Genomic DNA, 24,592 nt, shown 5'->3' on the forward strand with positions numbered 1-24,592 from the left:
CCCCCACTATACGGCCGTTGGGGAAGTTCCGACAGAAATCGGCCACAGCCTGGATTAAAACACTCCTTTATAGAAAACTACGGGCTAATATTTATACATTGTACAAGCAAAACATGTCAAAATCCATCAACTTCATCTACGATAAAAACAAAAACAAAAAAACAATCTAAATCTTAGGCTACCGTTAGCGATAGTAGCACAAGCCCAGGTCAGGACTACAACAACGCAGTGAGTCGAGTGTAAATACAGTTGACAGTTGTATACAGTAGGCTATCGTTTAATACCTCTCACAGGTAATGTGTAGTAACCGCTGGGTCTGCTCCCCAGCATCATCACCAACATGTAGAAATACAGCCTCATCGTCCAACAGCAACAACCCGTCTTTGTGACCGAGAGAGAGAGAGACGCCATCGTTACACTCCCGACCCCCACTAAACCAAAGAAGAATGTCCGTCCGTCCAAACACACACACACACACACACACACACACACACACACACACACACACACACACACACACACACACACACACACAAAACGCAACAAGTAAGACAAGTGGTAACAGGCCCCTGTTCAGCTGTTCTGTTCCATCTCGCCCCACTATCTACCTGGCTGTAAATAACAAACATAATTCATGTTGGTGATTATATAAAATAAAAGGTATTATCATATTAATTTATCATTGTTAAATTCACCCTGTATATCCACGGGCATAATTATAATAGCATGATGATGCCATTACAAGACATGGGCTACACATGGAATAAATGTGTTTAATAAAACGAAACTGCAGTCACCGTCTCTGTGTCATGTTATTCTTTCTTAACTTTACAGAGTATAGAGATCGACTACTATACAATCAAATAAATCTGTATACAAGATCATTTCAGATTTCAGAGAGGGAGGGAAATACTAAATTAACTGTTAACGACAAAAATCGTAAAGTTGGTAAAGGGCGAGTCGAAGTAGGCTAAACTCCGTTCACTTTGTGTGACCGAGAGAGAGAGAGAGAGACGCCATCATTACAGAGGAAGGTACATGGAGCAATCTGTGTTATTCTAAAACCGTTTTAATAAACATGGTTAAAATAATATGACATGTGGCATTAGTGTTATTTCTTCATTCAGAGCATGCCAACACATTACACACAGCATAAGAGAGGCGATGGAGCAATCGGTGTAAATGTATGACAGCTATAATTTCAATAAACATGGTTATGACATGCAGGCGTTGTAGTGTGAAGGATCTATTGAATGTGTCAAACTGACATATTGAGCCTATACACACAGTATAAGCCTTCCCCCTATAGGCTATACCTTCACATTCAGTAGATCATGTGATCTTCTGTGGCCAGATCTCCTGGGGTTTATTAGGACTATAGTAAATAATAAATAAACTAGAAAAAGTGCCCTTCTGGGCACAGGTCTCCACCAGGAGGATAGGAATATTTAGGAGTAATATAAACATGTTTTTTGTTTGTTTGTTCCAATCTTTGCCAATCAGGATGGAATATGGGAAATGGTGCAGATCCGTGTTGATGGCACGCATGCACAATCCACCTGTTGGTGGCGCTATAACAGGGCAATGTGAAATGGGTGGGCTATATTCCTCAGCCTAGTAGGAAAGTGCGTGAAAGATTTCACGTGAAATTGCACGCTGCGTTCATGATTTGAGGTTTTTTGTTCAAAACAGGCCAATCCTGCAAAATTTGAAAGCCAATGTTAAGCCAATTAGGATGGAATATGAAATATCAGACACATCCGTCTTGAGCACATGACTATGGAGATACTGTGTAACGATTTGCGGGATTTTTGGACAAAATCTGTAGGTGTACTGTGCAAAAACTTGTTTTGCACAAAGCGGCCTCCTGGTGGCGCTATAACAGGCCGTTCTGGAAATTTTGGGGCAGAGGTTCATCGTTGGCATCCAGGGAGTGTGTGTGCAAAATGTGGCATCGACCGGGTTAACGGTGGCCGAGATTAGCTTGTCACGGACGGACGGACGGACACACGGACACACGGACGGACGGACGGAGTGCAAAACATACTCTCTCCCCATGCCTTCGGCCTGGTGGAGACAATAAATATTTGGTAAAAAAATACATATTTAGCCCCATGCTCGAATGCCCCCGCCCCCCTGTCAAAAAGAGCTAAAATCCCTAAAACGAAAGAAAGCAGCAAATGAAAGAAAATTAACACTCACCTTTTAGTTTCTCTAATAACAACCTAAAACATGAACCTTGGTTGAAAAAAACTAAAGTTGTCCTTTAAGTTAGTTTTGACTAAAACTCCGTTCACTTCTTGGGGCTTAATTCAGTCCAATGGAGGCTCTTGACAATTTAATGTTCTGAAGCAGAATGCACTGGACTCAGGGCAACAGCCTTGATTGATCGATTGAAATATTTATTAACAGTTTGCAGAATTACAGTAGCAGACATTTCAAGCACAAACTCAATACAAAATGCATGTACCTACCATAGCCCAGAGCGGTCATCCGGGGACCCCCAGGGGTCTTTGAGGGAGATCCAGGGGGGTCCGGGGACCCCCAGGGGTCTTTGAGGGAGTTCCAGGGGGTCCCCAGCTAAATGATAAACCAAATGGACCCTTATGGGTCTGTAACTCTGAGAGTGTACAAATGGAACCAAATGGACCTGTTAGGGTCCATTTGTACACTCTCTGAGTTAAATTAACATTGGTTTCACAATATAAATTGGGGTCCCAGAGATAGAAATCCCATTCCCTTCTCTTATGGGGGTCCCTGGCATATCTATTCTAATGGGGGTCCACGGGGCTGATAAGTGTACATGTGGGGGTCCACAGGGCTGATACGTGTACATGTGGGGGTCCACAGGGCTGATACGTGGACATGTGGGGGTCCACAGGGCTGATACGTGGACATGTGGGGGTCCACAGGGCTGATACGTGGACATGTGGGGGTCCACAGGGCTGATACGTGGACATGTGGGGGTCCACAGGGCTGATACGTGGACATGTGGGGGTCCACAGGGCTGATACGTGGACATGTGGGGGTCCACAGGGCTGATACGTGGACATGTGGGGGTCCACAGGGCTGATACGTGGACATGTGGGGGTCCACAGGGCTGATACGTGGACATGTGGGGGTCCACAGGGCTGATACGTGGACATGTGGGTGGGGGTCCACAGGGCTGATACGTGTACATGTGGGGGTCCACGGGGCTGATACGTGGACATGTGGGGGTCCACAGGGCTGATACGTGGACATGCAGGGTAAGTAACGTGCGATGAGCATCTCTTCCAAGAAGGTAAGGTCAGAGAGCTCAGAGGGCACGTGTGCGTCTGGCTGCATGCCGTTGTCGGCACTCCATTTTTTTGGGTGCTGCTTGTCAGAGTGGCAGTTGAGACAAAGTCCTTGGCGGTTGAGCATAAGCGTCAGGCGTTTGCGGTGACAGCAGGCACACTCTTGAAGTGTCAGTTTGCGTTCAGCTTCTATGAACTCCTGCTGAGGTGTGAGAGGAGTTGGTGCGGCTCTCGACTGCTGTTGCTGCAGAGCATCTCGTTCCCGCAGCTGGGCCCGGCTGTCCTCATCTAGTCGTTGGCAGTGCTGCTGCTTCATCTCAGCATCTCGTTGCCGCAGCTGGGCTCGGCTGTCCTCATCCAGTCGTTGGCGGTGCTGCTGCATACTCTCAGCATTTTGTTGGCGCAGCTGGGCCCGGCTGTCCTCATGCAGTTGTTGGCGGTGCTGCTGCTTCATCTCAGCATCTCTTTGCCGCAGCTGGGCTCGGCTGTCCTCATCCAGTCGTTGGCGGTGCTGCTGCATACTCTCAGCATTTTGTTGCCGCAGCTGGGCTCGGCTGTCCTCATGCAGTTGTTGGCGGTGCTGCTGCTTCATCTCAGCATCTCGTTGCCGCAGCTGGACGAGCCTTTCGTCTGTGTGTTTTTTGCGTTGACGCTGCTTCCGTTCCCTGGCGAGACGTCGGCGACGGTCTTCTTTACTCTCCTCTGGCCTATCTGCACATGAGGGCATTTGGCTGTTTGATGGTGATGTGCTGATGGAGGGCTGGTGCTGTGACATGCTGTCGATGTTAAATACAGTAGAGTAGAAGTGGCAATAGATATGTTGAAATGCTATGTTATGTTATGTGATTCGCCCCTTTACCAAGTCTCCCCTGCTTAGTGTAAGGTTGACACTATTATTTTTATGTTGGGGTAGTATCGACACACATACAGTTTTGGCCAGCTCTTTTTTAAAGTTTTTTATTTATTTATAGTTTTTTTAATTTTATGTAAGTTTGTTTTTAAGTAACGACACACATACAGTGTCGTCGTTAAGCAGCAGTAACAGACTGTTACGTTAGGACTGTGACTACTTAGCTAACGTTAGTCCATACACACACTAGTACACATAGCCTAGTTACAGACAGTGTCGTTGTGACAGTATTATTTTTATGTTGGGCCTAGTACACCAAGTTACAGACAGTGTCGTTGTTAAGCAGCAGTAAACAGGACTGTGACTGCTTAGCTAACGTTAGCCTATACGCACACACTAGTACACATAGCCTAGTTACAGACAGTGTCGTTGTGATGTACGTGTTTTTTTCCTTTTTTTTTTTTTTTTTAAGTTACGTTTTTTTTTTTTTTTTTTTTATGTAAGTTTTCTTTAAGTTAATTTTTTTTTCTAATTTTTTCTTTTTTTAAGTAAATTTTTTTTAAGTTAATTTTTTTATGTAAGTTTGTTTTTAAGTTAAGTTTTTTTAAGTTAAGGTGTGTGTGTGTGTGTGTGTTTGTGTGTGTGTGTGTGTGTGTGTGTGTGTGTGTGTGTGTGTGTGTGTGTGTGTGTGTGTGCTACAGCTGCGCCCTCTGGTGGCGGGCTTGTGGTGTCACAGCGGGACAGACACACACAGACACGATCTGCAGGGTCTCATAGTTAGTGCTTATTGCATTCGCAATCACTGCGTTCGCAAAAACATTTGAAAATGGAAGGGTGACTGCTCAACTGCTCTGGATCTCATTATTTACATCACAAGTTATGAGCTTTCTATTTAGCACCTCTGCTGGAACACTCCATCATCGCGGTTCCTTCAACCTTTTCCGCCTTTTTCCTCCTCTTCATGCTATGGATTACGGACGCATACTTTAATCCAACATGGACCTTACACCACCAAGAAGAGATGGAACGTCACGGAATCGAAGCGGAGGAGTTTCACAGCGATTTTTACCTTCTAACTGGCATTGAATGTAAACACATTTCTTTTGGATCAGCAGCGATTCATGGCCTGTTAACAGCAAACCCGAATCGCAAGTACAAGCCCCCGACTGGCAAGATGGATCGCAGAACTGTGATTATTCTTTTCTTGTTACTATCGGGAGATATTCACTTCAATCCTGGACCGGTTACCCGATCACAAGCAAGACTGCACTCACAGCAGCAACTGTTGCTTCCGCAAACAACGGCCGTTCCCATCGCAACGCACCACGGCTTCCACGCCTTCCAGAGCGCCGCGAGCGCCGCGAGCGCCTCGAGCGCCTCCCCCACGGAACGGACCACGGACGCAACTTCAAGATCAGCCCATGAACTGCAGACAACCAACGCCAGCGGACCCCCACATACCACCGCAGGCGTCTTGTTCGCCGAAGCCACCCCAGCGGCAGTGATCATGGAGCTGAACGAGGAACACCACCCCCTCCCCCATACCCACAGTCAACCCAGGACTACAGAGGATAATAGACCACCCATTCCCACCCCAGCCACTGACCCAGACACCAGGATGGATCTGACCTGGCCTACAGACATGTCCAGACATGTTCAGACATGTTCAGACATGTTCAACGGCGCCACCCCCCACATTCCACCGCCCCTCCCCACTCACACCTCAACCACGCCCATCCTCGGTCACACCTCTGACTACTTCAACACAGACGAAATTAACACAATCGTCGCATCCAACGGCCTTCACCTGTTCCATTTGAATGTGAATAGCTTGAGTCCCAAACTAGCTGAGATCAGACATCTGTTCCAGAACGGTAAGGCAAACATACTGTGTTTCTCTGAAACTTTTTTTGATTGATTGAAATATTTATTAACAGTTTGTAGAATTTACAGTACATTTTAAGCACAAACTCAATACAAAGACTGTCAACTGTGAGTGGACGACCCAATTAAGCATTACACTTGTTTACAACAGGGTCCACATTGTTCAATTCATCAAAACATTTAAAGACGTACAAACATTTAGAGACATACAAATAGACATTTCTATGTAGCTAAAGTACAGAACAGGAATTCATCATATGGGAAGCAAAAAAGGGAAAAGATACAATATACAGTGAGGGAAAATGGGGGGTGGGGGGGGTGGGGGGATTCAGATTTTACAGAGGCCAGTTTCGAATTGCAGCCATCCGTAGGTGCCCTTTGAGAGCGGTTTTGAAGGAGTCAAGGGATTCACATGTCTTAATGACTGTTGGTAGGGCGTTCCACATTTTGGTGGCATAGGAGCGAAAATAATTTAGTCCCTTGTTTGTGCCGAATCTGGGTTGTACATGGTTTGTTGCACTCCCTCTGGTGTTGTGGGTGTGGACTTCGTTTACATTAAGGAAGTATTTAGACAGGTACATGGGTATCTTGGTGGTGTATCGAATCTTGTGGACCAGACCCATTGCAAGATGCTGTACTCTGTCGTCGACCCTAAGCCATCCCAGCCTGTCAAAGTGGGCAGGGGTGAGGTGGGTTCGGGGGGTGAGGCCAAGTAGGAGCCTGACCAGTTTGTTTTGGGAGGTCTGGAGCCTTGTTTTAAGGGCCTTTGAGGTGCTGTGGTACCAAGAGGTGGATGCATAGTCAAAGAAACCTTGTACGAGGGCTCCTGTTAAGGTCTTCAAGGTGTTTTTGCTGACCAGTGAGGAGATCCTGTAAAGGAATCTTGTTCTTTGATTGACTTTTTTGATTACGTTGGTGGCCATCTTATCACCGGAAAGATTGGCCTCCAGGATGGAACCTAGGTAGGTAATTTGATCTTTTCGTGTGATAATATTGTCACCCACTCTAACCAAGAAGCCATCTGCCTTGCTGAGATTACTATTTGATCCGAAGAGGATGGATTCAGTTTTTCCCAGGTGTAAGGATAGTTTGTTATCAGCGAGCCAGGTGCAGATTCTACCGAGTTCAGAGCTGAGGGTCTTTTCAACCTGCAGTTTGTTCCTGTCCGAGACCAGCAGTGCTGAGTCATCTGCGAACAGGAACAAGTTGCAGTCACAAGCTGAAGTCATGTCGTTAACATATATTAGGAACAGTAAAGGCCCTAGTATGCTTCCTTGTGGGACGCCACAGCTCACTGGGAGGGGAGGGGACAGTGTTCCGTTCACCTCCACCATCTGTTCTCTCCCCTCCAGGTAGGATTGCATCCAGCTCACTGATGTGCTATCAAAACCAATAGCTTTAAGCTTGTTAACCAGTATGGAGTGGTTCACGGTGTCAAAAGCCTTTTGGAGGTCCAGCATGACCATGCCGCAGTATTTTCCAGCGTCCACCTCGTGTTTGATGTGGTCGCTCAAATCCAGAATCTATAGACCCCCTGATCAGAATGAGTTCTATGATATACTTGAGGGGTGCTTAGCTGGGGAGGAATGTGTAGAGAAGATCCTGATTGGCGACTACAATACGGATATGCGTCATAAGGAAGCTCCTGTGTTCAAGTCATTTAGTCGGTTTTGTGATCTGCATAGTATCAGTCAGCTAATTACCCAACCCACAAGAGTGTGTGATTCTTCTCAAACTGTCATTGATCTCATTCTGACCTCGGACAAATCCAGAATCTCAAAGAAAGGGGTTATTGTATGTGGGCTCAGTGATCATTTTATGATTTTCTGTACCCGCAAAATACAAAAACTAAAGTTTGACTGTCACAAAACACAAAACCTTTAACCTTGAACTGGAGAATCTGGATTGGTCCGATGTGCTCAGGAGCTCACTAGTCGAAGAAGCATGGCTTGGCTTTAAAACCAAATTTACATCAGTACTAAACATCATGGCTCCTTTGAGAACCGTCAGGGTCAAAACCCGCTCGGAGCCATGGATGAATTCGGACATACTGACTGCAATGAAAGCCAGAGACAACAAATGCTCTGAACTTCTTAAATGCAAGTCCAAACTAGCCAAGTGCAAGCGCTTCGACAGTGATCTCCAAACCAAACTGTGCAACCTAAAAGCCCAGTGTAACAAGCTAAGAAACAGTGTAATTGCCATGACCAAATCAGCCAAATGTAACTTTATCAATGATAAAGCCGAGGAAATCAAAAACAATCCTCGGGAGCTATGGAAGTTACTAAACAATCAACTAGGCTGTGGTCGGAAACTAAAAACCAGGTTTACTAACATAAACATCAAATCGAATAACACCCTCATCACTGACAAACTCGATGTAGCCAACCACTTGAACATCTTCTTTACAAACTAAACTTGATGAGTCTACTAAAGACCCAGAGATTGAAATAGAAAATTACTCAGTCATTAGAAATGACAGAAACAGGCATGGTGGTGGCGTGTGCATGTATATTCACCAAGATACTGAATACATTACTCCTACTGACTTGCAGCATGATGAAATTGAAACTGTGTGGGTTGAATTAATTTTCAAAAATGCTAAATCGGTATTAGTGGGCACCGTCTATAGACCCCCTGATCAGAATGAGTTCTATGATATACTTGAGGGGTGCTTAGCTGGGGAGGAATGTGTAGAGAAGATCCTGATTGGGCTCCTGTGTTCAAGTCATTTAGTCGGTTTTGTGATCTGCATAGTATCAGTCAGCTAATTACCCAACCCACAAGAGTGTGTGATTCTTCTCAAACTGTCATTGATCTCATTCTGACCTCGGACAAATCCAGAATCTCAAAGAAAGGGGTTATTGTATGTGGGCTCAGTGATCATTTTATGATTTTCTGTACCCGCAAAATACAAAAACTAAAGTTTGACTGTCACAAAACACAAAACCTTTAACCTTGAACTGGAGAATCTGGATTGGTCCGATGTGCTCAGGAGCTCACTAGTCGAAGAAGCATGGCTTGGCTTTAAAACCAAATTTACATCAGTACTAAACATCATGGCTCCTTTGAGAACCGTCAGGGTCAAAACCCGCTCGGAGCCATGGATGAATTCGGACATACTGACTGCAATGAAAGCCAGAGACAACAAATGCTCTGAACTTCTTAAATGCAAGTCCAAACTAGCCAAGTGCAAGCGCTTCGACAGTGATCTCCAAACCAAACTGTGCAACCTAAAAGCCCAGTGTAACAAGCTAAGAAACAGTGTAATTGCCATGACCAAATCAGCCAAATGTAACTTTATCAATGATAAAGCCGAGGAAATCAAAAACAATCCTCGGGAGCTATGGAAGTTACTAAACAATCAACTAGGCTGTGGTCGGAAACTAAAAACCAGGTTTACTAACATAAACATCAAATCGAATAACACCCTCATCACTGACAAACTCGATGTAGCCAACCACTTGAACATCTTCTTTACAAACATTGCAACAAAGCTGGTTAGCAAACTGCCCTCCCACTCTGGGCGTTTTGGTGTAGAGCACATCAAAGCCTTCTACAAAAACCTTGGTGTTTGTAAAGATGATTTTAAAATGACAATGGTAACAACCGAGGAGGTACTTAAAAAACTGAGTGCCCTCCAACCTCACAAGGCCACTGGCCATGACAATATTCCCTCCAAATTTCTCAGAGACTCAGCCTTTTCCATAGCTCCAGTCATCACCCACATAGTTAACCTCTCCATCAAACAGGGACAGGTCCCCCAAGATTTGAAACTGGCCAAAGTAACCCCCTTGTACAAAAAAGGGAGTAAATTAGAACCCGGCAACTACCGCCCTATTTCTATTCTAAGCTCCATCTCGAAAGTGATGGAAAAAATAGTCTATGAACAGGTTGAAAAGTATCTTGCCTCTAATAAATTGCTGTACGAGTTCCAATCTGGTTTCAGAACATCCCACTCCACTGACACATGCCTCCTCTATTTGAGCGATCACATCAAACACGAGGTGGATGCTGGAAAATACTGCGGCATGGTCATGCTGGACCTCCAAAAGGCTTTTGACACCGTGAACCACTCCATACTGGTTAACAAGCTTAAAGCTATTGGTTTTGATAGCACATCAGTGAGCTGGATGCAATCCTACCTGGAGGGGAGAGAACAGATGGTGGAGGTGAACGGAACACTGTCCCCTCCCCTCCCAGTGAGCTGTGGCGTCCCACAAGGAAGCATACTAGGGCCTTTACTGTTCCTAATTTATGTTAACGACATGACTTCAGCTTGTGACTGCAACTTGTTCCTGTTCGCAGATGACTCAGCACTGCTGGTCTCGGACAGGAACAAACTGCAGGTTGAAAAGACCCTCAGCTCTGAACTCGGTAGAATCTGCACCTGGCTCGCTGATAACAAACTATCCTTACACCTGGGAAAAACTGAATCCATCCTCTTCGGATCAAATAGTAAACTCAGCAAGGCAGATGGCTTCTTGGTTAGAGTGGGTGACAATTAACCTGACGCTGCCAGATGAGGGCGGTATTGGGTAACCATGTTCTCCAACACAGCAATCATCTGGGATCTCTCAGGCAGTTGAGCTGACAAAAATCCGTTCCGTACCGGACCAATCAGCGTGAGCTAAGGGCGGGACATGGGCGAAACCGGATGTGAAGCTATATAGACACGTCAATATGATTGGTTGTGTTTGCACGCCCACACGGTGATAGACAGACGGTCCCATCCAATCATCTACCAAGTATCTTGAAAAAAAGGAACAGCCCCGTCATAGAATTTGCTTCCGCGATCCCAGATCCCAATAAGCTGTGAAACAAATTTGTGTAGCAAGCTTCTTGGATCTGGCAGCGTCAGGTTAGGTGACAATATTATCACACAAAAAGATGAAATTACCTACCTAGGTTCCATCCTGGAGGCCAATCTTTCCGGTGATAAAATGGCCACCAACGTAATCAAAAAAGTCAATCAAAGAACAAGATTCCTTTACAGGATCTCCTCACTGGTCAGCAAAAACACCTTGAAGACCTTAACAGGAGCCCTCGTACAAGGTTTCTTTGACTATGCATCCACCTCTTGGTACCACAGCACCTCAAAGGCCCTTAAAACAAGGCTCCAGACCTCCCAAAACAAACTGGTCAGGCTCCTACTTGGCCTCACCCCCCGAACCCACCTCACCCCTGCCCACTTTGACAGGCTGGGATGGCTTAGGGTCGACGACAGAGTACAGCATCTTGCAATGGGTCTGGTCCACAAGATTCGATACACCACCAAGATACCCATGTACCTGTCTAAATACTTCCTTAATGTAAACGAAGTCCACACCCACAACACCAGAGGGAGTGCAACAAACCATGTACAACCCAGATTCGGCACAAACAAGGGACTAAATTATTTTCGCTCCTATGCCACCAAAATGTGGAACGCCCTACCAACAGTCATTAAGACATGTGAATCCCTTGACTCCTTCAAAACCGCTCTCAAAGGGCACCTACGGATGGCTGCAATTCGAAACTGGCCTCTGTAAAATCTGAATCCCCCCCCACCCCCCATTTTCCCTCACTGTATATTGTATCTTTTCCCTTTTTTGCTTCCCATATGATGAATTCCTGTTCTGTACTTTAGCTACATAGAAATGTCTATTTGTATGTCTCTAAATGTCTGTATGTCTTTAAATGTTTTGATGAATTGAACAATGTGGACCCTGTTGTAAACAAGTGTAATGCTTAATTGGGTCGTCCACTCACAGTTGACAGTCTTTGTATTGAGTTTGTGCTTAAAATGTACTGTAAATTCTACAAACTGTTAATAAATATTTCAATCAATCAATCAATCTGTTTACACTGAGCATACATGTGCAAACATGGTGCAAACCAAGGTGCTTACCTCCCGCAGGAGACCGGGCCACACCTCCGTGCACATTCCTCTTTATTTTTCCTAGCACGCAACCCGGAACCACTCCTCCAAAACAAATATCCATTTCGTGACTGTACTCTTAAGTCTTTGTAGCAAAATCTTTGCCATACGCATGAGAACGATCTCAGTCAGTGCACAAGGATTGGCCAGGCCTACTGGATTTGTTTTATATGAACATGTGTGTGAACTGTAGGTGTTGTTTATGAGAGCCACATAACCACAGCAGCCAGGACAATGTCAACTGTAACAGCACCGAGTCCTGAACCAATGTCAACGTCTACAGCAGCTGCAGCAGGTCCACCCGCCGCACCTACAGTACCGCTGTTTAAGAGCTGCTGGAGCTGTCGGATCCTCTCCGGCGGCGCCTTGCTTCTGTCTGCCGCGTATGTCTACAGTGGAGCCCGCAAAGGGATTCTCCGAGGCGGCCAGACCAGCCCGGGCACAGTGTTTCAGATTAGTTTCGCCATGGGTGAGTGAGCGATTGACTGAATTCCTCTGCCGAGCGTTTGTTTGTTTGTTCTAGAGCCCTATAAACATTAAGCAATCCATGTCTTATTTATGCCATCTCCTATGTATACTTTGTGCAGCATTTCATAGCCAGTGTTAATTGCCTGTCCATAAAAACCTAATTCGCAAGATTACATTAAAGCTTGTTCGGAACAATAACACTGCGACACACACCGGAAAATGATTGTCTCCACCAGGCCGAAGGCATGGGGAGAGAGTATGTTTTGCACCCCGTCCCGTCTGTGTACAGCTAATCTCCGGCACCGTTAACCCGGTCGATGCCAAATTTTGCACACACACTCCCTGGATGCCAACGATGAACCTCTGCCCCAAAATTTCCAGAACGGCCTGTTATAGCGCCACCAGGAGGCAGCTTTGTGCAAAACAAGTTTGTGGACAGTACACCTACAGATTTTGTCCAAACATCATGTAAATTGGTACACAGTCTCACAGTCTTTCAGATTTCTCAGACTCCATCCTTATTGGCTAAGATTGGCTTCCAAAGTTCGCAGGAGTGCTCAGTTTCAAACAAAATGCTGCAAATCATGAACACATCGTGTGATTTCCGTGAAATTGTGCACGCACATTGACACTAGGCCGAGGAAGAAATGCCACATGAACATTTATGCCTCAGGGATATAACCGACTGGATGAGCGCAAACCTATTAAAACTAAACGAAAATAAAACAAGAGGTGCTACTGGTAGGCCATAAGTTAAAAAGAGATCAGGTGATGAACTCTCTAGGACATCTAGCCGCGTGGGTTAAACCACAAGTAACCAGCCTCGGAGTAATAATAGATTCAGACCTCAACTTCACATCCCACATCAACAAAATAACCAAAATTGCACTTTTTCATCTCAGAAATATAGCCAAGATCGACCCTTCCTAGCACAACCAGATGCTGGAAAAAAATCATCCACGCTTTTGTCACTAGCCGCCTAGATTACTGCAACGCTTTATTCACAGGATTACCAAAAATGGCCATAAACAGACTACAACTCATACAAAACTCTGCTGCTAGATTATTAACGAAAACAAAGAAAAGAGAACACATAGATTTTAAGGTACTACTTATAGTTTACAAAGCACTCAACAGCCAAGGCCCTGCATACATAACAGATTTCTTATCATACACTCCATCTAGAACGCTAAGATCCTCAACAGCAAGTTTACTAACCACAAAAGAAAAAAATAAACCACGAAAGAAAATAGGAGAGGCAGCATTCTCATATTATGCACCAAAATTATGGAATACAATTCCTCAGGAAATCAGAGAGACCAACTCCACCAACATATTCAAACACAAACTAAAAACACACCTCTTCAGATTAGCCTTCTCCACCCTGCCGTAGCACTTTATTGAGGCTTCCCATCATGTATTTTATTATTATTCTATATATATTTTTCTCTTAACAAATATCTTAAATGCTGGACCTTCTCATGCCTATTTTTTATCTCAATGTCTTGTGTTTAACCTACTGTATATGACCTATCTGTAAAGCACTTGATGTATATCCTGCCTGTGAAGCACTTTGAACTGCAACCCTGTATGAAAGGTGCTATATAAATAAAGCTTATTATTATTATTATTTTCAACTCAGCCTCATGGTGGTGCATTTTCACGCAAATCGGTACACATGCTCTCCATAGTCGTGTGATCAAGACGGGTTTGTTTGATTTCTCATAATCCACCCTCATTGGCTACGATTGGCTTCTAAACTTTTCAGGAGTAGCCTGCTTTGTACCTGTTTTGTACAAATCGCCACAACTACTCAACGCAGCGTCCGATTGTGGTGAAACTGTGCATGCATATTCCCACTAGGCTTTGGAAGAAATGCCACTTGACAGTTTTCAAATCAGCCTCATGGTGGCGCTACAAGAGGCCAAGCCGCGACACACACAAACGTTTATATTGCTCCTATACATTTTGCCAAACATCACACACACTCCTATCCTCCTGGTGGAGACCTGTGCCCAGAAGGGCACTTTTTCTAGTCCATATCTTGATTCACAATGGCAAAATATACGGATCACCATCAATAAGGGTTCACATTTGAATGGTTTCATTTGGCAGAATGAATGGCACATATTTACATAACTGTTGTAAAGTAGCCTACAGAGAACGGTAAAACTCTAGTATTAAATTACGAGATTTAAATAATTCCTCCTGTCTTTCAGCATTGGCTTCCTGGGGAATCGTCGTCCTCGCAGACCCAGTAGGAAAATCTCACAGGGCTGACGGGAAGACATGAAGATTAAAATCTCACAGGGCTGACGGGAAGACATGAAGATTAAAATCTCACAGGGAAGACCTGAAGATTAAAATCTCACAGGGCTGACCGGAAGACATGAAGATTAAAATCTCACAGGGAAGACATGAAGATTAAAATCTCACAGGGCTGACCGGAAGACATGAAGATTAAAAGTGCATTGTGAAGACATGAACTGAATAGATAGAACAACTAAACACAATTCTTTACAGATGATCACAGGCCAAGCAGATTGACACAACTTCCAGACTGATGTCCTACAATGACTGTAAATAAACTGCCTACCACATATTAATCTTTGTCACTTGAATATCAATCTGGGAACGCATTCGGTAATAGTAAACCATCCTGTTTTAAAGCTGTTATTATAATTTCAGTTAGACCCTACACCAGGCCTCTGCTAGCCCCTCTCGGGACCCCCTCGGTTGAGCTCTTTTCATCACCCGTAGGGTCCCATGGACAGCTGTACATATGCTCCGCTCAACCCATTCTGACCTGAGATCAGATTCATACGAGGTTTCCGACGGACACACACTGGTCTGATGAACCCATTCTGACCTGAGATCAGATTATAAAAAATGTCAGTCGCTCTTCGATTTTTCAAAAATAGTAGACCTACAAGCTCGTATCGCGCCACTCGGTGGCGCGATATGAGCTTGTAGATCTGCTATTTTTAAATAGCTAAAGCACAACATGATGCCGACACCAAAATGGGTGCCCGGTCAGAATGGGTTAAGTGGTTTTAAGTATTTTTACTTTTTTTCAGAGAATTTCAGAGCAGCCAAAACTGGGGGAAAAAAGTACAAAAAAAATACTTAACGGCATCTGCGCCAAATGAAAATTCTTCCACGTTTCCGTTGTCTCCTATTCCTATAGCAGTTTTATGCATCTTTGACACATCTCACCACCACGTCTTAAGCGGAGCGCAGATCGGCCTGAACGGAGCATATGTACCACCAATCATTTTCCAATAAAAGAGTAAAACTTCACGAATTCTCCAGGACACAGGAAATAACATCTACTCTTTAGTCGTAAGGCTTCATGGGGTGTGTCATTGAAAGAAAATACGTCATTTTAGGGTGAACCTGATCCTTTGGCTACTTTGGGGAAAAGCGTTATATAAACTTGAGCTATCATCTCTAAATTACTGATGCTCAGATTAATACATTTATTGTAAAATTAATTATATTAGTAGCCTGCCCAAGTCCTGGACTTCAGAAAAGGTGTGATTTGTATTTTGTACCCATCCCCTTTCTATTGCAGCTTAGAAATAGGTGGCATTTATTTGAATTGGTGGGAAAGAAATGTCAAAATCATCACCAACATCAAATTTCCTTTTTACTGATTCTTGACACTCCTGGGTTTGTCCCGCTTACTGTTGTCACCGGGATGAATACAGGTCTAGTTGATCTTAAACAGCTTGCATAGATGTTAGGACAAAAGGTGAAATTGTGCAAACACAATGAGGATAACGCATACACTGTGGATCAGTTAGTCTCAGTTATTGTTTTATTAGTGTTATACTGATCTGAGCTGTTCCAAAGGAAGTTTGATAAGCATGATGCAAAAAACACCCTAAAATCCTTTTCAGTCGCGTAAAATGACCATGACATTCTGATAGATTTTTTTTAGATAAAGAAAAATATGAAAATAGAGTCGACAGTACATTTAGGCACACTATTGACACATACTGTACACAGATATGCACAAATTTCATTATCATAGATTCATATACTAGAAATAAAAAAAACTAAACAGAAGCCTTCCTGTGAGAAGAGGTGATTGGATACTAAGGGTAAGTTAGGGAATTTTAGACCTACATTATGCAGTCTCTTACATACCTGTAGTGCATGTACCTGCAGATAATATTGGCTCCCTTGTCGGCTGGAACAGGATGCTAGCATTACCAGTGTCTTGCTTCTAAACGCATTCCAAACTGGTTATTTGGAAAGAACACACACACCACCATTCTGTAAAGCAGCTTGGTAACCAACCACTCTCTTTACCACCACAGCTAGGAAAGCAGCATGACACCATTTTCACTCAGTGAGTGGACTCTCATTCCACATTCAAATGGACTCAATGTGTTTACAATCTGACCTGATTCCCCATGACACACGTACATTACAGTATGCTTTCAATTCACAGCAGGCTGTGCTTCTGAAGAAGAGAAAAATAGTCCTGTTATTTCTTTAGTACAGTATGTGAAAACAGAACTCAATTATTCTATGTACTTTTCCATTTACTCCTAAACCCCTGTAGCACTACACACACACACACTCTTTATTTATATATATATATAATCTTTTTGAGTTACCCTCTTTGGAATGCTTGTTGACGGCAAGACGCTTAACACCATCAGCTTACCATTCCAGCCGACGTGATAATATTCTCTGCTGGTCAAAGTAGCACAGATATGCAAGAAACAAAATGATACGTCTAAAATCACACAATGTACCCTTAAAAAAAAGGTGAATTCACCTCCCTTTAACAGTAAAGTGAGGTTCGTTCGAGTCCAAGTCCTCACACTCGGCCACTCAGAGTCCACCAGGTCTGCTCAATGCAAGCAAATCATGGCAGGCGATGGGAGTTCCATCCAATGACTGCAGCAGAATGGGACTCTGTTCTGCCAATGGGAGTGCACCACCAACAGTCGCTACGGTATTAAGTGCTCTTCAGCAGTCACTCTTGGGTCACAGCACACGGCTCTCCTTTGATTCCAACGAACAGGAGGGGAGGGGGCTATTCCTCCTGATATTTGTTCATAAGAGTTCTGTTCACAGTCAACAGAACAGGCTCGTATGCATAAACCCCTCTAGTGGATCGCCGCGATATGCTGGAGTCTTGTGTTCCGAGGTTAACCAACAAGTCATCAGGCTATGACTTAGAACAGCCGCGCCACAAACCACAGAATCACAAGGAGTGAGTTGAGGGGGGGAAAATAATAATAATAACTCAGACTTATAAAACAAGTCTGTAAAATAAAGTACTTTTACAACAACGGAATGTATGTTGTTGGGATAAAAAGACATTTCTGGGGAGAAGTATTTTATATTTCTTCTATAATTTCATTTCTCAAAACAGTATGGTTTACTTTTTCTGTATACAGTTATTGAAACACATGCACTGGGGAAAGAAAATATTGCACAAAAGTAAAGACTGAATAAAAGTGATGAACTGGGGATACAGCTCCATATCTCTATCTTTGTAATGTTCAGTCGAGTGTGAAAGGAAAGCTACCACTAGCGTGACTCTCTTGGTCTGTATGGGTAGTATTAAGGCTGGTTTACTAGCTCACACCGGCATTCTGGTTTCCTTTGTTCACATGGTGCACGATATACAGTAATATTGTCAGTATCTTCACATCACATAGGTACACGTACGGAAGAGCAGGAGCTTTGGTTGGCAGGAGTTACAACAGTGGCATGATTTCATTTAAAAAAAAGTCCTCGAGTCGTAGCTGGGGGGGGATTCTGACAAGAAACCTACAGACCTATATTGATTCTAATAGGCCACATTTTAAAACCTGGGACTTTCTGATGTAGTGCTACTGACATACTTGGTTAAAATGACTTAGCATACTAGTTTAGACGAATTATTACAGAGAGTATACTGTGAGGGAGAAATCAATGATGACTAAACAGTCAGTTGATTGGGACGATAGACTTTGTTAAGTCAGCCTATATTATTCAGAAACTGGAGGGTAAGGCAAGGTGTAGGTCTCCCCTAGTGACTCCTGCAGGTTAAAAACAATACAGTATCTGGTGTGCTTGCTAGACCAGGGGAAAGCAGCATTATCTGGCCCAGCTAAAGCTAAATGCAGACTAAAATTCCAAAAAAACTGGAAAGAAACAACAAGAAAAAGATAATACATTGACTAAAACAAAAAAGACTGCAACATTTCAGTCTGTGGTGCAAATTCCACGAACAGCGTGTGCACGTTGTGTTTCTGACAGTGAAATACAGAAGGGACGTGGGGTCTAGAGTCGACCTGCTCCCCCCCACACCCCCCCCACCCCACTCAATTCTCTTCACATCGGAAAGAAAACATTGGAAAGTTTGGAGTGGGATGCTGGAAAAGAGAAGTGGAGGAGCAGAAGTCACACACGCACGCACGCACACACACCTCAACTCTGAATCTTCACTCAACTGTGTCTGTGTGTGTGTGCATGCCATGCGTGCACATCCCATATACGCTCTCCGTGCTCTTGCCGCCGGTCTCCTCCTCGCACTGCACTGCTACTCCTGCCACCACCGCCGCCCCCACCTCTCCTGTCACCTCTTTAGGGACGACGATTTGACCTTCTGGCTGTATCTGTGCATGCGCGGCGACCGGGAGTGCAGCTTGACGAAGAGCTCCGGGAACTTGTACTGCGGGAACATGGTCTCCAGGAAGCCCTCGAGGAACACGTAGACCAGCCGTCGGTTCATGGGCTGGTGCTGGAACATGTCGAACACTCGCAGGATGCCCTTCCTCGTCGTGTCCGCACCAATGATGTGCTTCAGCTCATCTGGGGAGGGAGGGAGGTAGGTAGGGAGTGATTCCATGCTCTAGACTAGAGTCTATAGACCAGTGGTTTTCAACCAGTGGTCCTTGAGGGGGTTCCAGGTGGTCCCCACCTTAATGATGGGAGAGTTGGTAACCAAATGGACCCTCATACTGTTTAATTGATTGAAGTATTTATTGAACAGTGCAGAATTACAGTACATTTCAAGCACAGCTCAACTCTAGTCTGTACTCTTTAACTCTTGGTTTTCATTTTCACGCTCTCAAGAGTCAAAGTAAGGGATAATATCTGGCTAGGTGGTCATTGTCGGGAGATAATTCACAGACAGGGAGTGGTAGGTTAATCACCCTGAAGGGGAATTATATCCGGACAATGACCACCTAGCCAGATATTATCCCGCTTATTACATGGCTACCTAACATACATTAATACATTTACCCAAAACACAACAAAAAAAGTAGCGCTGGCTGCGTCTGCCCAGCTGCAGGGCTAGAGCACTGTCGTAAAACAAGGAAGTGAGTTGATCAAATAGAATCCATTTTCGGGAACTGCTTCGTCTATTTATCGCTCAAATGTTTTCAAAAACATTTTGAGAGCAATGTTTAGCTGCAAATGACATTGCGTTTACATGGCTGGAAACAGCAGTAAATCAGCAGGCACAACTCCGAGGGTTTGATTAGGCATCGGTCTGTTATAGAGCGGAGCGGTCATTATCCAGAAATAACAGACCGCTGAATTCAGCCATTGACCAATCAGAATCAAGCATTCAACCAAACCATGTAATAACCATAATAAGAAAAATATATAACAAAATATGCTGTTTTTTTGGGTCCGAGAGGCTAAATCTCTCCAAATGGTGGTCCGTGGATCAAATGCTGAATAAATAACGGACCTTGACATGTAAAAGGTTGAAAACCACTGCTCTTGACTCTAGAGCAGTGTTGACACCAATTACCTGACATTCATATACTAGTACGTTAGCCGTCTTAGGTGCGATCACCCCAAGACAGTTTCTACAGGTCACAGATGCTTCAGAAATGTCTTTGCAAATAGGGTCTATGAACATTTCAATGTAGAACTAATGTGACGCATGACACAAGATAGGAGCGCACACAATGCATGTTGTACGATAGGAGAACAATGGTTTTAGATTAACAATATGAAAACAGCAGCTCTTTTCTGAGCATTCTCCAGCAATAATAATACATAATAATAATAATAATAATCTTTCTGTGAGGCAGGGAGGGACTGATACAATGGTTCATGCTGATGCTGCAAGTAAAACCTTGCAAGGGATGTAGCTAAATTCAAGGATATATTAGGTGGCATCGTGCTCTATTGTTCCTCCAACCGAGGGTGCTGGAATGCTGTTCTGGACCAATTCAACCTGGGGTGTGTGTATTTTCAGTCACCTGGCATGATCCCTAGCAGGTTGGTCTTGGCGGCCACTCGTGACCTCATGCGGATGCTCTTGTCTCGACGAGGTGGAGTCTCGGCCAGTATCCCATTGGGCCAGTATGAATCCCTGAACAAAAGGTTGGGGACCATACAATTATGGTTAGTGGACAAAGCACCTTAAGAACAGTCCCACAGTTAATTAAAAACACAGGAGAGGAGTTACCTGAACTTCTTGACGTAGTCTGCCACCTGCTCTGGTGAGGTCATATAGTCTACGTGGTCCACAATCTTTCTGCAGGCAGAGGGGAAGAAAAGTCTGAGTGGGGTTGCATTTAGGTGGAGGCTAGTTCGCTGTAGCTAAATTGCGATTTGAAACCCTGGCAAAATGAACTGTCACTGAGCTGCCCTTGAACTTGGTCTGCACATGCGTGTGATGGTGAAACAAGATTTTGAAGTAAAACAGCACCAGTGCTCCTTGATTAAGTGACACAAGTTACAAACATACACAGGGCTGCAACTCTAGTGTTCTCGGTCTGTGTGTCGATAGAGCGGACGGCCGGCCCTTGCCCAGCTATTCATTTCAATGAAAGTCGCTCACCAGCGAATGAAGCACCCGGAAGAACACTCCGCATTGTCCTTGATTTGAGCACAAACATTTGGCGCTCAAATGTGGAAGACCTGTATAGCCCAGTAGTGTTTTAAATGAGTTTTAAATATTGTTGCAGTCCCAGGTTCTGACCACCAGGCGACGGCAGCGTCACTGCTTTACCACGGTGCTGGGGGCTTGGTGGTTGGATGTGCTGGGGGCTTGGTGGTTGGATGTGCGTGCGTGCGTGTCTCTGACCTGTTGATGGTGTCCCCGTAGGTGGCCCTGATGAGCTGCTGCAGCAAATTCTTGATGTTTCTCCGCAGCCATTGGTTTTTCTCCTTGAGGTCAAACACCTCGTCCATCAGCAGCAACATCACCCGAAGAGGAATGTTATCATCCACCTGGAAAAGAGTGAGATGAGGAAATAAACAATGATGGCAGAGGTTTTGTAGGAATTAACAAAAAAATGCATTATTCTTGCTGTTGTGTGTATATATAATAATATATAGACATTGCAGAGACTCACCATGTCATCGAGGTGAGCAGAGACTCGACAGTGTTCTGGGTCAATGTCTGACTTGGTAAGGAGTGGAGGTGGCTGAAAAAAGAGAGAGGAAATACAGTGGACGGTGAGACAATGTTTAGCTGGAGCTGATAAGGGAGCAGACAGACTTGCACGCTTGTGTTTATTCTATTCGCCCATTACCACTTAACCCTCCCCCGTTGAGTGTGATGTGTTACAGGTTTGTGAGCCCATTGATTGAGAGGCTAAGTGGTGTCCAGGAGCTGACTGATTCCAGGCTAACACTGGAGTAAAAGAGGCCGGTTCTCCATATAGCTTTCTCTCTACGCTACCTAGTATTCAACGGTCAGCAAACACACCATGTTTTGTACTGTTATCAATTGCATTAACAGCCAGGTTATGGTAGGAGTATGTAGTATTTTGAGCAGTTGAGACTCAAGAGGAGAGCTCTTTCGTCTATGCCCCAACTCTCAACTATAATAATTATGAATGATAGCGATTAATTTGACAACTCTACTGTCCTCCTCTCCCACTCTGCTGTCTGCATGTGAGTTTACTGCCTGTGTGAGTGTGAGCTGTGAATCTAGTGTCTGAGAAGTGCTCAGTTGCAGCTCATTGGCCCATTTACTCATGACACAAGCACACAGCCAATGGGACAGCGCATTCAGTGTTGCTAAGAAAAAAAAAAAAGTTGTGCTACCTTCACATGAAATAACAGTAACACTTCAGTTTCAGTGCTGCAGAAATAAATCCTGCGCAGAAATAAATCCTGTGAGCATACCAGTGAAACAGAAAATTCCTTGTTGTACAACTGCCCATGGTCTACCACAAAGACGAATGAATGAACAAAATGGCCAGAACAAATAAACAAGAAAGATCCCCATACCAAAACAATGGGGATCAAAATGTCACAAGTAGACCTTCACTATTTTATTGGCTGGTTTCCTCACTTTGAAACCAGCTATCAAGTTGGCGGCCAGAGACGAACATGACAGGTGTGTTCATGTTGGAAGGATGTTGGTTTCTGGAGATGGAGTGATACCATAGACTGTAAAAAATATGGACAAAGTGTTCCCCGGGTCTAACATGAACGTAAAATGAAGCCTGAAATCCCTTGCATTCTAATGCACTGTAAGTCGCCATCTTTCAAGATCCGTTTTGGCCCAGCTGGCCATTGGCTGGCCCAGACAACGAGGCGGGACTTCCCCCCTTCTTCTCCGTTGGTTTTTATTTTGACTCGAGTGGGTGGGGGATCCCGATCATAGACTGTAACGGTAGCCACGCCCCTCAGAACATACGCGACTTTATGGTCATTTCTTTTATAAATGGGACCATAATTTTCCAAAAAGAATATTATGACATTAGAAATGAGACTTTAAACTAGTGACTGGAAGCAGAAAGTATTCATGACCATGTTTATTAAGGTAATACAGTCTAGGTGAAGTTGGGCCAAAATACATGGGCCTCTATGGAGCTATGGGGCTTTTTGGGCCCAATGACAGCGCCACAACAGGCCATTATATGAACTACCGATTTCAAATGAGGCTTCACGAAATATCTGGCTGACTGCCCCCCTGAGTGATACTCAGGATGTGCACCGGGACGTGAAGTTGAGCAACTGAAATCAAAATCTTTGCTGTCGGCTGCCAGACACGCGAGTCAGATGTGGCGCTAGTATCCTCGCATCACAACACAAAAAAATGCAACTGTGCATTTTTAATTTTTGTCAATAAAGAAATCAAGTAATACTGAGGTCTCATCACTGGGGAAAAGACAGCACTCTTTAACTTGTTCTTTTTAGCGGCGATGCATCAATGGGAAATCTTACAAGGAGGTCTTCCACTTATGCTAGTTGGTGAAAAAGGAAATCAAAATGAAACAGGAGAGCTTCAAAGCACTTTACTCAGCACATCTTGCCCATAGCCTGTGCCACTGATAAAACTACTCTCTGGTGGATGTAATCAAACCTAGTAAGTCAGTAACACGGAAGACTCTTAAAGTAAGTCACATAAATGACTTGATTCAGACTGCAGGAGTCCAACGGACGGATGTGCTGTAGTCTACAAAAGCGCAACTTGCTGACTGTAAAATAAAAATCACACCAGTGTGAACCAAGTGGTGCAACTCCCGTCTATTGGTTCTCTGTATCGTTCCAATTTGTATCATTCCAATTTCTTCTCTGTATCGTTCCAATTTCTTCTCTGTATCGTTTGCGTCCAGCAGAGAGTTACCATGTGGGGGTCCCCGGGGGTGGGGGGGAGCTCCAGTTTTACAATTCTCAGTTCTTTAAAATCCAAGGTAAAGACCTCCCGTTTTCTGCAGTCTTTTATTGACTCTCTCTCTCTCTCTCTCTCTCTCTCTCTCTCTCTCATCAAACAGTTGGTCCTTGAAATACAAAAAGGTTGAGAGTAACGGTTGTGATGGGGGTACCTTGAAGATGGACTGTTTGATAACAGAGTAACTGTTGTGATGGGGGTACCTTGAAGATGGACTGTTTAATAACAGAGTAACTGTTGTGATGGGGGTACCTTGAAGATGGACTGTTTGATAACAGAGTAACTGTTGTGATGGGGGTACCTTGAAGATGGACTGTTTGATAACAGAGTAACTGTTGTGACGGGGGTACCTTGAAGATGGACTGTTTGATAACAGAGTAACTGTTGTGATGGGGGTACCTTGAAGATGGACTGTTTGATAACAGAGTAACTGTTGTGATGGGGGTACCTTGAAGATGGACTGTTTGATAACAGAGTAACTGTTGTGATGGGGGTACCTTGAAGATGGACTGTTTGATAACAGAGTAACCGTTGTGATGGGGGTACCTTGAAGATGGACTGTTTGATAACAGAGTAACTGCTGTGAC

At 44.3% G+C, this 24,592-nt stretch overlaps 2 protein-coding genes across 7 annotated transcripts in view; one reads left to right on the forward strand and one right to left on the reverse strand.

Annotated features, from left to right (window-relative positions):
- The first annotated feature begins 12,008 nt into the window (after positions 1 to 12,008).
- LOC310864395 (distal membrane-arm assembly complex protein 1-like) lies at positions 12,009 to 15,002 on the forward strand. Of its 3 annotated transcripts, none has more exons than XM_083773086.1 (3): positions 12,009 to 12,401; positions 14,620 to 14,710; positions 14,847 to 15,002. In XM_083773086.1, the coding sequence occupies exons 1-2, from the start codon at positions 12,167 to 12,169 to the stop codon at positions 14,691 to 14,693; spliced, it is 309 nt and encodes a 102-aa protein (XP_083629212.1). In that variant the 5' UTR covers positions 12,009 to 12,166; the 3' UTR covers positions 14,694 to 14,710; positions 14,847 to 15,002. The 3 variants fall into 3 exon arrangements, with proteins under 3 accessions (XP_083629212.1, XP_083629213.1, XP_083629211.1); XM_083773087.1 differs by having other exon boundaries at positions 14,620 to 14,662; positions 14,699 to 15,002; XM_083773085.1 differs by having other exon boundaries at positions 14,620 to 15,002.
- A 1,195-nt stretch (positions 15,003 to 16,197) lies between these two features.
- LOC310873893 (sorting nexin-13-like) overlaps positions 16,198 to 24,592 on the reverse strand; it is a 33,109-nt gene continuing 24,714 nt past the window's right edge. For all 4 annotated transcript variants that reach the window (XM_083786463.1, XM_083786462.1, XM_083786461.1 and 1 more), the window contains 5 exons: positions 21,733 to 21,804; positions 21,462 to 21,607; positions 20,841 to 20,909; positions 20,632 to 20,744; positions 16,198 to 19,222 (listed from right to left, as the gene is read on the reverse strand). In XM_083786463.1, coding sequence (XP_083642589.1) covers positions 18,987 to 19,222; positions 20,632 to 20,744; positions 20,841 to 20,909; positions 21,462 to 21,607; positions 21,733 to 21,804 — 636 coding nt within the window. In that variant the 3' untranslated portion in view covers positions 16,198 to 18,986. The remainder of the gene's footprint in view (positions 19,223 to 20,631; positions 20,745 to 20,840; positions 20,910 to 21,461; positions 21,608 to 21,732; positions 21,805 to 24,592) is intronic.

Source organism: Protomyctophum parallelum (genome assembly GCF_964188405.1).
Source record: "Protomyctophum parallelum genome assembly, chromosome: 1".
Taxonomy (NCBI): Eukaryota; Metazoa; Chordata; class Actinopteri; order Myctophiformes; family Myctophidae; genus Protomyctophum; species Protomyctophum parallelum.